The sequence below is a fragment of the Aptenodytes patagonicus genome, chromosome 17, assembly GCF_965638725.1.
Source record: "Aptenodytes patagonicus chromosome 17, bAptPat1.pri.cur, whole genome shotgun sequence".
In the NCBI taxonomy this organism is placed as follows: Eukaryota; Metazoa; Chordata; class Aves; order Sphenisciformes; family Spheniscidae; genus Aptenodytes; species Aptenodytes patagonicus.
Window position 1 is genome coordinate 9,864,890 of NC_134965.1, and position 16,103 is coordinate 9,880,992.

The 16,103-nt window shown below is 43.1% G+C and overlaps 1 protein-coding gene across 2 annotated transcripts; it reads left to right on the top strand.

The window, feature by feature from the left end:
* Positions 1–854: 854 nt before the first annotated feature.
* Positions 855–15,241, top strand: DHX40 (DEAH-box helicase 40). 2 transcript variants are annotated; one of them, XM_076354344.1, is made up of 17 exons: positions 855–1,032; positions 1,314–1,459; positions 1,839–1,958; positions 3,125–3,355; positions 3,558–3,624; positions 4,197–4,328; positions 5,740–5,839; positions 6,289–6,375; positions 6,881–7,063; positions 7,585–7,665; positions 8,369–8,526; positions 10,671–10,785; positions 11,073–11,181; positions 11,505–11,599; positions 12,161–12,230; positions 12,642–12,870; positions 14,753–15,241. In XM_076354344.1, exons 1-17 carry the CDS (start codon positions 894–896, stop codon positions 14,890–14,892), a joined length of 2,202 nt encoding a protein of 733 aa, XP_076210459.1. In that variant the 5' UTR covers positions 855–893; the 3' UTR covers positions 14,893–15,241. The 2 variants fall into 2 exon arrangements, with proteins under 2 accessions (XP_076210459.1, XP_076210460.1); XM_076354345.1 differs by having other exon boundaries at positions 14,756–15,241.
* The last annotated feature ends 862 nt before the right edge of the window (positions 15,242–16,103 follow it).

The window sequence follows — 16,103 nt, forward strand, 5'->3', positions numbered from 1 at the left end:
TTAACATACACAGGACTTGTAAGGGAAACAGACGCTATGACGTACAGACGAAACACAATGAAAAAATTGTGCTTTAGCAGAAACAGGGACTTAGTTGCAGCCATCAGGCACAAGTTGGGAACCTGGATTGCAGGCTGGTTTCACGTTAAGCGTGCATCGCTTGCCACCTTCAGGTCGTACGTGAATTCACAGACGTTGCCAGAAAGCTGGGACCTTCCGTCAGGCCTCGGGCGGCAGATCCGAGCGTCCTCAGTGTGGTAAATCGCAGAGACTTTTGATTTTATTTTCCCCCCATGGGGTCTCTTCCATACCCCGTGTCGAGGGTGAGGGGCTGTTTTACCTGTTGAGAGAGAACCACTGGTTAAGTCACTTTGGTTTTACGCCGCGGTTCAACTGCGCCAGACCTGGAGGGCCTGAGGTGCTGGGCCCCTCCGGCCTGGGCCTGGGCCTGGGCCGGCCAGGGGGAGCCCCGGGGCGGCACAAGGAGAGGTGCCGCCGGGTTTCCCTGCGCTGGCAACGTCCCTCGGAAGGAGCAGGTGCCACTGTGAAAAACTGCAGCGGGTTTGGGAAGAGAAATGGCGGTTTTGGCTGACCAGGGGGGGCAGCTGCTGCCCGGGGGCAGAGGGCTGAGGAGAACTCGGGGGCGGGGCCTGCGTGGAGGGGCGGGGCTTCACGGGGCGGGGCTTCACGGGGCGGGGCTTAAGGAGGAGGCGGGGCGTAGAGGCCGGCGCACGCCGTTAGGCGTGCCTAAACAGCGGGTGTCATCGGCGCGCGCGCGCGCCGGCGCCGCTTCCGCGTGAGGTCACGTGAGGAGGGTGTGCGCGCCGTACCTGACAGGGCGGCCGCGGGGTTTCCCGGGGCGGCGCCCCTCGGCCGCGGCCTCCTCAGCCGCCATGGAGGGCGCCGCCCTGCCCATCCGCCGGCACCGCCGGGCCCTGGTGGAGGCCGTGCGGGAGCGGCCCTTCCTCATCGTCACCGGCGAGACGGGCAGCGGGAAAAGCACGCAGCTGCCCAAGTACCTCTTCGAGGCAGGTAACGGCCGGGGAGGGCGGGAAACCCCCGAGAGCCCCCTCTGCTCCGCGGCCTCGGCCCCGAAACGTGGGAAATAAGCACAGATAACTGCGGGTAATCCTCCCGTCCCCTCGGGGGGCCGCAGCTTCAGGCTGGGCTGTGCGTGGGGTGGGTGGAGAGGGCTTGGCTAAACCTTTTAAACTAAGAAACTCCGACCATATGTGTATTATGTAGGTGGTTGTCTATAAACTGACTCTGAGCAGCGCAAATCAGCGTCCCTGTTCTTCCCGTCTCTCCCGTAGGCCTCGCCAAGCATGGGGCCATTGGTGTCACCCAGCCCCGGCGCGTTGCCACCATCTCGGTGGCGCAGCGGGTGGCCGAGGAGATGGGCTGTTCGCTGGGGAGTGTTGTCGGGTACCAGGTCCGCTTCGATGACTGCAGCACCGAGGTAGGGCTCTGAGGGCTGTGTTCCTGCAGGCGTTGTCACGGCAGGGCAACGGCTCAGTTTTTTGCCTGCGGGCCTCTCTGTGGAGTGGCACAGGCCTGTTGCCTCTCCTGGGGCTTTGCATGCAGAGGGTCTCGGAGCGTTGAGAAGCCATCTGTCCCAGTTGTGGTGAAGCTGCAGTTGTATCTATCGTATAACTCATTTGATCAAGTTTTTTGAGCACCTTACAGGTGAAACATTGCCAAGCACCTGTGGTGCGGTGCATAAGCACCAGTGATGCGATCTCAATGTGCGTTCTGGACAAATATGTGATCTATGTAGAAGTGTTTACTTTGAAGTAAAAATCCAGGATAACAGCTGAATGTCTAATTAAACCTTTCAGGATACTGCCATCAAGTATATGACCGATGGCTGCTTACTGAGGCAAATATTGGCAGACCCCCTTCTCAGCAAGTACAGTATCATCATTTTGGATGAAGCCCATGAGCGGAGCCTCAGCACTGTGAGTGTCTCCTTATATCTGTCCTTTTGGGTCACTATTTCTCCTTTACTGAGGTCTATTTACACCTTTCTTTCACTTCTGCACAACCCCCAAGGATTTTGGCCGGCTTCCCACAGATGCGCTTTATCCTTTTGCTGTCCTAAGACCATAGAATTGCTGCTTCGTTTATTACATGCTGTGTAATCTGAAAATAAGATGCGACCTGTAATCCTGTTGGAATTGTAGCTGTTGTTGCGTTTGAAAGCAGTTAAAACTTGGCTGGCTATTGGATACTTTCCTAAAATTTCCAGGAGTTGGAAGCCAGCACAGTGAACACAAACTTTCTAGAATCTTTTTTAAAAAAAAACACATACAAACAAACAAAACCCTGAAACATCTCTCTCACTCTAAGGCCTAATACTTCTTAGGGTGTGTATATGTATATGACTGTGCAAAGAGGTTACAGCTTTTGGGATCATGGAAGTATCTAGACCGATCTAAGTACCAGAAGCTATCAAATGTCACTCTGACCCTTCTGTGGCAAGCAAAGTGAGACTCAAGTCACTCAGTCCTCAAGAGATTGTGTTGTGTGTCAAACAACCTACCAGTCCAGCTGGGGAAAGGGGAAAATGCTTTCTGAATCCCAGTTCTGCCCTCAAGCATCTTAGGGTATTGCAAGTAATTAAGCTAGGGTGATGTAAGAAGTTACTGCTCCATCACCTGCGTCTAACTAAAAGGAGCAGATTTTTAATCCACAGCACTGCAGAGTAAAATAAACTTGCTGAAGTCATAACAATAAATAGTACAACAAAGGAGCGTGCACACTCAGTCAGGTAACGTACGCTGGACAAAGGCGATGACTTTTTAAAATGGGTCTGTGGTAACTGCTTGCAAATGACTTGACCATGAGAGTATAAAAATGAAAACCAAAGGGTTTTAAGTTACACTGATTCTGTTTATAGGCTGTGAGAAGAGCTGATAAAACATTAATTAAATTCTAGAAATTAATTAGCATGCTTACAAGATGACTGGGGTAAGTGTATGTATTCTTCTGAGCGCTTAGGCCCCGAAGATGTGATTTTCTGTCTTCACTATATCAGTGGGATAAAATCAGTCCCTTCCAAGTTCGTCAGGCACTTCTAAGAAAACTGGGCTATTAATATAAGTTGCTTCTGTTTTTCTGTTAGGATATTTTATTTGGTTTGCTGAAGAAACTATTTCTACAGAAGAAACCACCAAACAGGAAGACGGCCATGAAAGTGGTGGTGATGTCGGCCACCCTGGAGGTAGACAAGCTCTCGGAGTTCTTTGGACACTGTTCAGTGCTGCATATTCCAGGAAGAAGTTATCCCGTCAAGGAGGTATTCTGCAACCTGCTCAGCCCAAGGGACAGAGGCAGCTCTGCGTATGTTACAGAGGTCTGGCCTGTTTTACTTTGTTTCTGTGTTGTGTTCTCTGTTCTTGGTATGATTATCATCTGTGAAAGACCACAAGAATTAGCGGCTGTATTGCTGTGTTCTTAGCATCTCTGCAGGGTACAGGGAAGAATTAGTGAGTACTATGAGTTTTAGAAAGAGTAAGTGAGATTCCAGCTGTTACTGGCTTGTTTGTTTGTTTCAGGCTGTAAAAGTGACATTGGATATCCACTTAAATGAACCAGAAGGCGACATCTTGGTTTTCCTGACAGGTGAGAATTTGTCTTTCAACAACTGATGGTTATTCCAGGTGAAGCATGGCACTGCCAGCAAAACAGTACCTCCTTCCAATGACTGTCTGGTTTGTCCCAGAGCAGTAAGTAGAGAAGGGAAAGTTGCAGGTTGACGCACATAGTCCTGTGATGAAGTGATAGTTCTCGGAGCATGTTTAGGTATATCCATGTCTATGAGATCAGAGAAGAAATACATTAACTTAAAAACTTGCATATGCTCTTTTCTTCCTGTGCCAAATTTACTCTGTTTGTATTGCCTACGTGTTTTGTTTTGTTGTTAATTCAGGAAGGGAGAATTTCTTTAGCTGCAAAACCCTACATCAATGTATGGGCCAGGCACTTACGCAGTCATCTTTTGAGGAAAAGCTTTGGTGACAGGCACTATGGAAAGACTGCACGTCACCTCCTAAACTAACTCTTGTAAATATTACTTCCTTCTTGTAATGATCTTGTTTTGCCAAGAGGCATCAATCTTGTTTAAAGGTGTTGCAAACTAGGAAGGCAGAGTTGTAGCTACATAGGTCACTTAAATGCTCTTGTATGTTTTTTAGGTCAAATTGAGATAGAAAGAGCTTGTGACTTACTTTTCAAGAAAGCAGAATCTATTGATTACCGGTATGAAGTACATGATCGGTCTGTTGAAGGCCTGCTTATCTTACCATTGTATGGGTCAATGTCAACAGGTAAGAACATAAAATGTCATACGGAACTTCATTCACATAAATGTTAACTGCGAGAGTTGTTATAAACAGTATCCTACTCAAATATTTCTATTGTGGTTGGAAAAAAAGGCATTCATTAACCCATTTGTTACAATACTGTAGCACTATGGGTTTTCTTGTGGTGTTCGTAAACTAATCAAACTTCAGCTTCTCTGTACTTGCACAGAAGCCTCCAGGTAAAATTCATATCCACTGGAAATGGCTTCACATGGCATCAAGGTCTCCAGCTTAGGAAGGGGATACTGTGTACCTGAAAATTCAGATGTCTTATTTAGGCCCTCTCATTTTATTTTATACAGAAAAGATACTGCCAGTAGGTTTTTGGTGATGAGAGTAGACCTGTAAGGGAAGATAGAAGCAGTACAGCGTTACACAATGTAGAAAAGTACAGGTTATCAGAATGAATCAGTCTGTTTTATTTGGCAGCAATACCACAGTTAGTTTGGAAGAGTTAAAAACAAAGGCCCTTTGACCTTTACTGAACACAGACACTGTGTTTTCAGATGAAATTGAGTGCGATGTTTAAATGTGTGGGTGCAGTATGTAGAATGCCAAGAGGCTGAATAAGTGTTCAGAAGAGCAGGACAGCAATTTCCATCTGGGAAGTGCTGTCGAGAGGAAAGATCTGGTAACGATCTGCAGAGAGGGAGCAAAATCTTCACCTTCTTGAAAGAGCAAAATGAAAAGTTGCATGAAAGAAAGGTATAGCTTCTTCCTTACTCCATGATAGGTGTTAGATTCCTGACCGAGAGTGATATTTTTGTTTTTTTCCTTTTGTGGTAGTTTCTCAGAGGCCATTGTATTTGAATGTTTTTAAATACACAAGAGAGAATTTTCCTTAAAGAGATTTTTATATTTTTCAAGTATAAGAAGTGAGAAAATTTCACGGGAAAGTTGAATTTCCACCTCCCTTTTCTGTTCCTTGGAAAGCCAAATGAATTAACGGAAACTGCATATGCTGCTTTGTTATATGTTAAAAGATGATTTGCTGGAAACATGGCAGGTTTAACTGAATCTTTTCATGTTCACTTTCACTTGCTCTGATTGTTTAAAATCCTTCATGAAGATTCTATAAAGACCAGACATGTTGTTTGTTTTCCCTAGCTCTGGGTTAGGAAACGTCCAGGAGAGTTGGCCTTTCTTGATCTCAAAATCTTCTTGAATATGCAAGCAATAAACAAGATATTCTCTGGCTTCTGACGTATGCTAAAATAATACCGAATCTGTATTTTAGAATGTTACGTGACTGACTTTCTAATTTCATTCAAATGACTTTCACTAAGCATTTGAGTAAGTTTGCAGTGTTAGAGATGTGGTTTGAAATCAGAGCATTGTAACATAAGATTGTTTGACTGACTACCTGTCATTTTAGATCAACAGAAAAGCATATTTTTGCCAGCTCCCATGGGCATTAGAAAATGTGTGGTATCCACAAACATTGCTGCAACATCTCTGACAATTGAAGGAGTCAGGTACTGTTTCCTATCCTTCATAAAAGCTGTAACAGAGGGAATAATTCAGAAAATTCTACTAGATTTGGAAAAACATGTCTGACTTCCTTCTGCTAGTATACCTGCCCAATAATTACCTGTTGCCTTTTTTGTGTGTGTAGTGAATAAAAAAAAAACCCTGATACTATTATATAGTCCTACAGATGACTAATATTGTTGGACCCTAATTTGAAATCAAATCTCAGCTCTGTCAAATGGGCGTAACCTCCTTGGGTGTGGGTAGGTATTATCTGTAGTATCCTGTAGACTGAACCGTTGCGGGGCTGCAGCTGACCAGCAAAGTGCAACTACCTGTTTGCAGCGATTGTAGGGTAAACGTGTTCTTGCTTTGATCGTAGGCATGTGGCAGTTACCTGTCTGTCTACTGAGACCTCTGTTTTCTTCTCTGACAGAGTGTGAATCTTTTTCAGATATGTAGTAGATAGTGGATTTGTGAAGCAGTTGAATCATAACCCCCGAGTTGGCTTGGACATACTGGAGGTGGTTCCCATTTCAAAGTAAGTTTTTAAAAAGGTCATTTGCTTGGTGTTTCTGGGAGTTCCTCTGACAATACTGTGTGTTGGTTGATCTTTTTAAAAATAAAATAAAGGGGGGCAGGGAGCAGCTTTGAGGCTCTGTAATTTAAAGCCATTTTCTTTGCTGCTAAATAGAAGGTGGTTCAGGACATATAATTTCCTGTAAGTTACAGGCATTGAGAAGGAATTGATAATGTGCTGTCTGTAGTCTCAGCAGTGGCTCACGTGTCATCTTGTGTTTGCTGAATACAACAGCCTGATTCAGAGAAGTTTAAAAAAATCTTCTCTTGCACAGAAATGCTTCTTCATTCTGCTAGTTCTTGTATAGCTGGATTTCTCAGTTGCTGCACAGTGTAATGTATCTTCCATCTACAAACACAGAAATTGCTATTATTTATCGTAATTACAGTGTGCTTTTTTGGTAATAACAGAAGGGATCAAGAGTCTGGATTTTTTTTTTTTTCCCCCTGTCTCTCTGTTTTGGCAGGAGCGAAGCAAGGCAACGAGCTGGCCGAGCTGGCAGGACATCATCCGGAAAAAGCTATCGGCTATACAGCAAAGAGTTCTGGGAGCAATGCATGCCTGATCACACGGTCCCAGAGATCAAGAGAACCAGTCTGACGTCTGTGATCCTGACCTTGAAGTGCCTTTCCGTGCATGATGTCATAAGGTAACCTCCATGGAGAGGAGGATTATCATTTCCTTCCTGAGTCTCAGCAGCAAGGCAGCCCAGGCACCAACAGCCTATTGGCAGGAGACAGGATTAGGTCCCTGGCCAACTGTGACACATCGGTACAGTCAGCTTTTCTGCTGTTCTCAGTCTTTAATGCCAGATTGGATCTTGAGCTCAAGTTCAGTTTGAGGTTCTGCCAAAACTAACTCCTTATCTCCAAAATTAGTTAGTGGTGTTCCTTTTAAAATACTGATGTTTATATCCCAATCAATTTTCAGATCATACATGTGCAGAAAATATAGTTTGTCTTTGCATGTGCCATGCTGGGATCTGTTATCGTAATTCTTCAGCATGAGGCTGTGTATGTAGTAACACACCCGTATACTGAAGATGCTTATGTGCGCTTTGGTCAGAAACCTGTATTGGAAGGTTACAAAAATATTTAAATAATTATGAAAACTAACAAAGCTATACTGAGTCTGAACAGTGAGATTTTTTTACTTCATTTTTTACTATAGATTTCCCTATTTGGACCGCCCTGAAGAAAGGCATATTTTAGAAGCGCTCAAGGAACTTTACCAGTGTGATGCTATTGACAGGTAAAAAAATAAAGGGGTGTAGTCACTATAAGAATTTAAAATCTAATGGTTTAACTGGTGTTAGTAAGTTGTTCATGTGGACTAAAGGACTTCCCCCAACAGTAGAATGTGTTTCCTCATTAGACCAGGAAGTTAACTACTGGGTTTTAAGATACTCTCTGTAAAATTAGGGTTAGAGCATGGCTTAAGACTTGAGAGGTACAGATTAGTTTCTCCACATTGTCCTGGAGTTCCTGAGTGACCTCAGACAAATTACCTCAACTCTCCGTGCTATAGTTCCTGATAGCAGATCCCAGACTGTTGTGATGAAGGTGCTTAGGCACTAGCTGTGAGGCCCATCCAAGAACTCAAGACAGGAAGCGAGATCTTATCCTAAGCTTCCAGGAATTCTTCTTGCAAAAAAAAAAACCCCAACAAACAACTTAAGCATCTGATACACTTAAAAAGCTGGCTTTGCCTGCCATGAAGCAGGCATAAGCAAACTGGAGAAAGGTGAAAAGTTTTTCTGCTAGTGATGCTTGCTTCGTTTCTCCAGCACCTATCTGGGCACACGCAGACTGCAGTGTTAGAACAGTCCAGAGGGAAGTGCTTCTTTCATGCTCTTTATCAGTATATGGTAGCTGACATTGTGTGTGCATGTTCCGATTTACATTTAAACACAGTTTTGTTGAATCTGGTATTTGAATCTTTCTCCTGGGATAAGGAGAGGCCACGTGACAAGACTGGGTGAATTCCTGGTGCAGTTTCCCCTCCCTCCCAACCTGACCTGTGCTGTCATAAAAGCTGCTTCTCTTGACTGTGAAGATCTGCTGCTTCCCATAGCAGCCATGTTGTCGGTGGAAAATGTCTTCATTCGTCCAGGTAGGAAGCCCCTTATCCCAAAGCAGCCTTGGGTGGGTGAGGGGTTCTGCTTGGACAGGGACATCTCAGGCGATGGTTAGGCAGCACACGCTGCTTCGCCTGGAGACCTTTTCTACAGCTTCCCTCTGTGGGGTTTTTTGCTCTCAGTAGTTTTCTGTGCTAATAATTTGTGAGGCCGCAGTATCTTATAGGTGTATCTCAAGGTTATAAAGTGGGAACTGATTCTGTATTCTGAACAATGGTAGCACAAGCCTTTACTTGAGTGTACGGATACTCCTGTCAGGGAGCAAGCTGGTCTCCTTAGTTGGGCCCAACACTGGTGGGAGGCATAAGTATTTACCTTAAACTAATGCTTTAAATAACCCTTACGTTGCACTGTGAGGAAGATTCCTCAAGTGCAGTGCCTTGTCTCCCAGAGTACATCGTAGCAGATCTGTAGGGAAGAATGGTAAGATTAGGACAAATATACAATGGCGCTTTGCCCGTATGCTTTTACAGCTTTCTGTGGTCTTGGAGTCAGGGCACATTGCACGCTAGGAATTGGACAACAGCTGTTCCAAAGACTTCAAAATAGCATGGAATTGGGTTGCATTTGTCCCAAGGCTGTGAGCTGTAAAGCAACATGTGGGTAAGCGAGTGGATTGCTGAGAGGTCGTAAGGGGGAAAACTGTTACAGGAGGGAAAAGAAAACAAACAAAAAACCCCACCAGAAAACCAAAACGCACCACAGCAGATGTTTTGCTGTCGGTCTAAGTACAGACAACAGGGACTGATTAATTTGTTTTTAACGAATGGGGTGGCCTCTGGATTGGCTTTTCTGTTCAATAACTCTGTTTAACCAAATAGACCTTTTAAGTTACTGTGAGAAGCTCAACTTGTCACGGCCTCCATTTCGAGTGTTTTTCTAAATGGAAAATGTAATTTTCCTGTGGTTCCAAGCTAGCACCTTTCACTAGTGCTAAACTCAGTCTCCCATGTCCTCCTTCCTATCTCCTTTCCCCTCCTGTCTGCCCCCCTCCTTCGCCCCCCAACTGTGCTAAGTATAGTCTTTATATGTAGCACAGTCTTTGTAGGAGACCTTTGTCCTTTCTAGTCACTCATTGGCTCTTGTCCAGTTATCTCTGTAGTCCATTAACCGTGCCAGTTAGCGCAACAGCTAAAGAGACTGCTGACCATACTGATAGCCTGGATTCTGCCCTGGGGTCTTTCCCATTCCCACAAATGTGGGTTTGCTTTCCCATCCTCCGTCTGGCAATATGCCCGTGTTATCTGTTCAGCTAACTAATGCACCCCTGTTCGTTACTCTCCAGCAACCCTGTACATTAGGACGCAAACAGAGAGACTCCCATCCTGAAGGCACTTGCTCACGTGCAATATGTATACGAACAGGCCTTCTTACTTCATTGGTGTTACTTTCTTTTAATACCCACAAACTTCTGACATCGTCTGCAGTACAGCAGCAATGCAATGCATTGGCCTTTGCAGCCATATCCCTCTCTACTAAGGGGAATGGGTTGTGTTGGGGAAGAAATTTTGGGGGTATTTAAAACTTGAAATAACACTTCGGAAATGTTGCTTTTGCCTAGTACTTTCCTAGCCTTTACTGAAGGTGAATTCCCACTAAACTCACAGATCGCATTTTTTCTAGACTCTTATTTATTTTAAGACCTCCATTACTATGGCACTTGAGTACTAGGACAAAAGCTGAGTTAAATAGATTAGATGGTGCTGTGATGGGGTGGTTTCAACAGTCTTGTTTCTTCTCTCAGGGCAAAACTTTCACTTGATGCCCATGAGCTGTTTGGTTAAGGTCGCTGTTCCTTTATCTTTCCATGTCGGCATCTGAATTGATTGTGAGAGAGAAATACGTAGAACTTTTCTTTCTAAGAGACTAGAATTCTTCATCGCTAGTGCTGACTGGTTAGATTAATCACAGATTTAATAGCATCTACGTGTTCTTGTTCAGCAGTAGTGGAAGGAGGAAGAACTGTAAATGCAGCTGTGGAGGAGAGACAAATCTAAAAATAACATTAATAAAGAGTCAAGGCTGTCAAACACACTTTGGAGAGATGCTAACAGAAAATTAAGTAGGAGCGATAAATAAAAATGACTTTGTTAAAGTGAGATATAACTTACTTCCTCAGGTGATCCTCAGAAGCAAAAGGAGGCTGAGCTGCAACACCAGGAACTTTCCTCACAAGTGGGAGGATGCAATGACTTTGCAACCCTCTTAAATATTTTTGAACAGTGCAAAGCAAGGTATAAAATGATTCCTTACAGTAAGTGGTTTTGCATTGCTCATAACGCCCAGCTGCTGACGGTTTTTAGATATATTGTGTATATGCATATGTATGTACTGATACCTAATTGGAGATTTATTCCTTATTGTGATCTGTAATTTCTGTCAAGACACCTATTATTTAAACTAACGAAGTATCTGGCTGTGTAGGTTGCCTTCTTTGTACGACCATAACAAAAAATAGAGGCAACTTCCTGCCTGCAGCTTACAAAGGGCTTCTTTATAATACAAGTATTTCTGTTCTCAGCAAGTCTCCTTCAGCTTGGTGCCAGAAATACTGGATCCATTGGAGAGCTTTAAAATCTGCTTTTAGTGTGGAAAAACAACTTCGGGAAATAATCGGTAAACTGAAACAGGTAAAAAATATAACTTTTATATATGATCGAGTTACATCAGTTTATATTTAAGACATGTACTGGACTACTGAGCCTTTGCGAGATGGCTGCTGCCTTTCTCCAGTAGGAACTAAACCACTTAAATATTTATTAGAGCATCCTTGCTGTAGCTTGTGTACCTAACAGGTATGATGGTGGTAACAAGCAAGAAGGAGGGTTTTCCTCCTTTCCTTATGGTTTCCGTAGGGTGGGAAACCCAGAGTTTAAAATCCATGGGATGGAGGGGGTATAGGCACTTTTTCTTTAGGAAAGGTCCTGATTCATGTTGTTTTTTCTTTACATAGCTGCCAGACTTCCCTAAAGAGACATTTGAAGGCTCCAGAACTGAAATACTAAGAAGATGTCTATGTGCAGGATACTTTATCAATGTAGCTAGGAGGTAAGCAATGAAGTTTGGAGAACTGAATGGAAAAGATATTACGCATATTCTTCAAAGGTGTAGCTGCATATTGAAACAGAAGAGTAAGGCTGTATATTGTTAAAAGTAGCAATTGCAGCTGAAGGTGGTGTTTCTACACAGGGCTGGAAGCCTGGTGGGTACTCTGCTTTTGACTCTCATTACGTTCCTGGGCAAGTTGCTTACGTCCTTGGAATAGTAGTTTTTCTATCTGTGAAATGAACTTGCAAGCTGATGCAAGTTCCAGATATTAAATTAAAGAGCTTGGAAATGTCCAGTTGTTATGGCTGTCAGACTTCAATCCCAAACCCTGTTTATTATTGTGTTGTTATATCTGCAGTGTTACTGTGGTAAATTAGGCAGATATATTTTACTCCTCATTGGTCTTTTTACAGTTTAATTCTGGAAGGATCTTCCTCTGCTTATATATTTGAGTATGTTCTTCTACGCTGCTGCTGATTTGCTTAGTTTAGTGTTGCTGTCTAATCACAGCAAAGTATGTTTCATTATCTATATATATTTTGCTTCCCACAAACCTTTCAGATCTGCAGCCAGGACATTCTGCACAATGGACGGACATGGCAGCATAGTCTATATCCATCCTTCATCTACAGTAAGTTACCAAAGTCTGTTAATAAAGTAGCAAAGGATCTATAAAAGGAATAAGAGGCAGGTCGCTGTAAACTCTTCCTCTTCTGTTTGGTTTGTGCTAACTTATGGCCAGCAGAAGCACTGTTGCAGTGTTCATTTTGAGAGTGGGGAAGAGCCTCGCTTCTTCAGATCTGGTAAAAGTTTGGCTTATGAAACGAGTGTGACATAGACTGAGCTTTCTCTCTGGCTCTTTGGATTTCCTGGGCAATTTTAAGCAAGTCATTATGCCTTAGTTTCCCTGCCTGAAAATTTAGGGTAATGTCAGCTTTATCTCATTCTTGCATCTGAAGCATTGGAAGATACTCCAGTGGAGGGTGCTCTAGAAATAAAAATTCTTTTTTATCAGTTCTGAAATAATCGCTTAATTTTTCAGCTATATAACCAGGAGACTCGCCTCGAGTGGATCATCTTCCATGATGTCACAGTGACATCCAAAATCTATGTCCGGACAGTGTGTCCTGTTCGCTATGAATGGGTCAAAGACTTGTTGCCCAGATTGCATCAAATCGATGCATACGAACTGAGCAGTGTGGCACGGGAAGAAGTAACTGAAGAGGAAATAACCAAGTGGAAACATAAGGAGGACCTTAAAAGGCAGTATGGTAAGCACATTACTTGTCCCTACCTATGGTGTGTGTAGTTTTCTTGGTTGTTGTGGACGTGTGTGTATATTATGTCACTGAATGCATTCTGGACTAGTAGGTGTTAATCTGGATGTGCTTAACATACTTGACGTGTACCTCTAGTTGTTTTCTTGTCTTACTACAGCTCTGCAATCCTTATTTTCCTGCCTCGGCAGCGCGTGTAGTGGTGTTTGTCTACTGGTTCTTGCCATGTTCCCCCTTCTTTTGGTTTACTATAACTGACACGAGCAGAACTTTAACACAGAGTTGAATAAAAGCATTTTGAGTCCGACCATTATTTAAGTTTGCGAAGGGTATCTAGCCATAGATACCCAAATAATACTGTCCTGAGAGAGAGAAGTCCTAAGGGCTATAAGAAAAAACCAACCAAACAGAAAAACACAGAGGAAAAAGTATCACATTTTTGGTGAATGTCTCATTCTGACAATTAATTTAATGCCATATGTTTAGATAAATTGTCAGTTTTAATTAAAACTGGTGCCTGCTAACTGATCTGGCTGCTTGACATTCTTTGAATTCTTCTGTCAGCAGATTTCATAAAGCAGCCAAGTATTCAAAGGGCCTCTTTACTCCTGAGCTGACCCTTCCAAAACATGAATTTAATATACAGTATAGGCACTGCCAATATAGATTCTCTTCAGTTTCCTTAACAATAGGAAAAATGTACTCTTGTCCTCAGACCAGCGTCTCTTTCTGTCCTGCATTATTGTATTAAACCAACCATTTTAAATGATAAAAACACAAATGGATTGATTTGGTTATAAATTTGGTGGAAAGGATATTTGCATTATTGGATAACACAGAGGAGCCTCATCTATTTATCTGAAGTCCAAGGAGCTGAGGTTTGTTCTCTTTGTCCCCCTTAACTTTTCACTTCACCAGGCAATTGTGAATTAATTTGAGGTTAATACTGACCTTACAGATGTATTTCTGGGAGCTTCACAAAAATAGGTGGCTGAATAGCTGACAAAGGCTTAATTAGTGCCCAACGGAAGGAAAGCCTGCATCATGAACTGAATTATTATTTGACTTCAAGACAGAATAATTACAAATATTCCAAGAGTGAATGCTAATTAAAGCTCCTTCCTCATATCAAAGGATCTGGTGCCCAGCCCCATAGCCCTAAGAACAGGCTGCAGTAGCTGCTTCATTCACACAGTACTTAGGCTCTCGGAGTCTTTGATTATTTTTTTATTATTATTAGCACTATTATTATTTTAAATTTTATTTTAAACTGAAAATATTTCCTGCTTTTCTTTCCTTCTGGGAGAAGCACTCCCAAGGTCTCAGTTCAGTGGGAGAATGTGCATTTCTAACGGTGGCTGATCTGGAGTATTGACTTTTCCCACTCCTTTATCTGTATGTTACCCTTCCTCTTCCTCCTACCTCTGGAAATTCATAAGGATAGTTTATCCTAAGCTTTTTTCCCCCTGCTCCCAGTGCTGTCTCTCTCCTGCCTAAACCTGAGTTTGAGATGTGTAATTTAGAGAAGAAATGGGTGCATAGAACACAAGATGCATAGTGTCTGTTACAATAAAAAGCAAGATACACATTTGGAGGCGAGATGAGCCCAGCTGCAAATATTGATATGGGAGTTAAGGCACGATTTCTCCCCCCCCCCCCCCCCCCCCCCCCCCCCGCTGTGGTACAGTCTGTCCTCTCTGGAATTCATTCAAATGACTGACTGGGACTTGAAAAACATTTGAGATTCTGTTGGGGGGGAGTTGAGTATTTTACAAATAGGAGAGATTGTAATGCTGGTGTGTTTTTTTGGTGTGTGTTTGGGGGTTTTTTTTGACACAAAGAGTGTATTTCTCTCTCTCTCTCCTCTCCCCCCCAGAAGGAGTCACAGACAACTCTGCAAAGAAGATGGAGAGAAGGAATGATGATCAAGCAATACTGGATGCCCGAGCTCGTTATCTTGAGAGAAAGCAGCAAAGAGCGCAGGGTTTAAGTGGCCCACTGAAAGAAATGGGGTAATACTCGCGGCTGCTCTACTCCCACTGTGAGGAAAGGCAGTTTGGTGCAGTTGTTCTGGGTATGTTTGCATAATGCAAAATGACTAACTGGAACGAAGGAAAACTTCTGCTTTGTGGTAAGTTTGAGTGCCAAGGCATACAAACGCAATCTTCCTTTGCTGCATCCAGCAAGGAAAAGTTACCACGCTGAATTTTGTTGCTACATGTCACTGTAGCAACAATTTAGTGGCCTCAAACGTGGATGAAGACATGATTACTTACTGTGGTGCCAATTCTGTGGCATTTAGTTGACTTAGAAAGGTCTCAGTGCCATTATTAATAAAATTTTCTTAAAGGTGTTTTTTTTTTAAGGAGTGGAACTGTCACTTTTTATCCGTTTTGATTGTGGCTGTGCAATCTTCATGCTCATCCACTACTCAGGAAGGTGTGTAGGAAGTGCTCATCTAACGCTGGAACCATCAGGGTCTAAATTCAAAAGGACGTTTGCCACCTGCATTCTCTGTTGCAGACAGTGTTGTTCCTGCTGTGTATTGCGCTGTACCATGTACAGCGATGGCTCTGGGTGAAGATGTCTTTGTACGCAAAGTATTTTGTAAACATTTTCACATTCTTGCTAACTGCATAATTTTTGTCAGGGATGACTTAGCACTGTGTGTTTTCCATTTGGCAGAAAAACCCCAACGCAGCGGTCAATCCAGTGCTCAGCCAGCTTATGTCCTGCAGCCCGTCAGCAGGCCTGCTGCCTAGTGGGCTGCTTTTCTGAATTTGGTGACTGCTATTTTTAAAATGTATGGATTTTGGTCTGAAGAACGACCGTTTCAAACGTGTAGAAAGAATACACAAGGTAATACTAGCTTTTTTCCTCGACTCGAGTATATAAAAAGCAAAGAGCTGTGATGCTTTGTCATCATAAAGTTTGTTTCCTTCTCAATAAAGAGGCAATCCCCTTCTGTCACCTTAATAATCCTAAAATGTTCCAGTGTGGAGCTTGGTTTTTTTGCTATTTTTCACTTTCAGTAAGTAACATTTTGTAGAAGACAACTTCCCAAAAACTGGAAGAACTTACTGTCACTTTTCATGCCTCAGTTGTTTGTACTTCAGTTGCTTTTCAGCTAACTAGCTAACTGTTAAAGTGATGTAAGTAAGTACGTTGTAAGTAAGCCTTAGCACTTGGCGTAAAACGTTACAGCCTGTGCAGTATAGAGGCAGAAT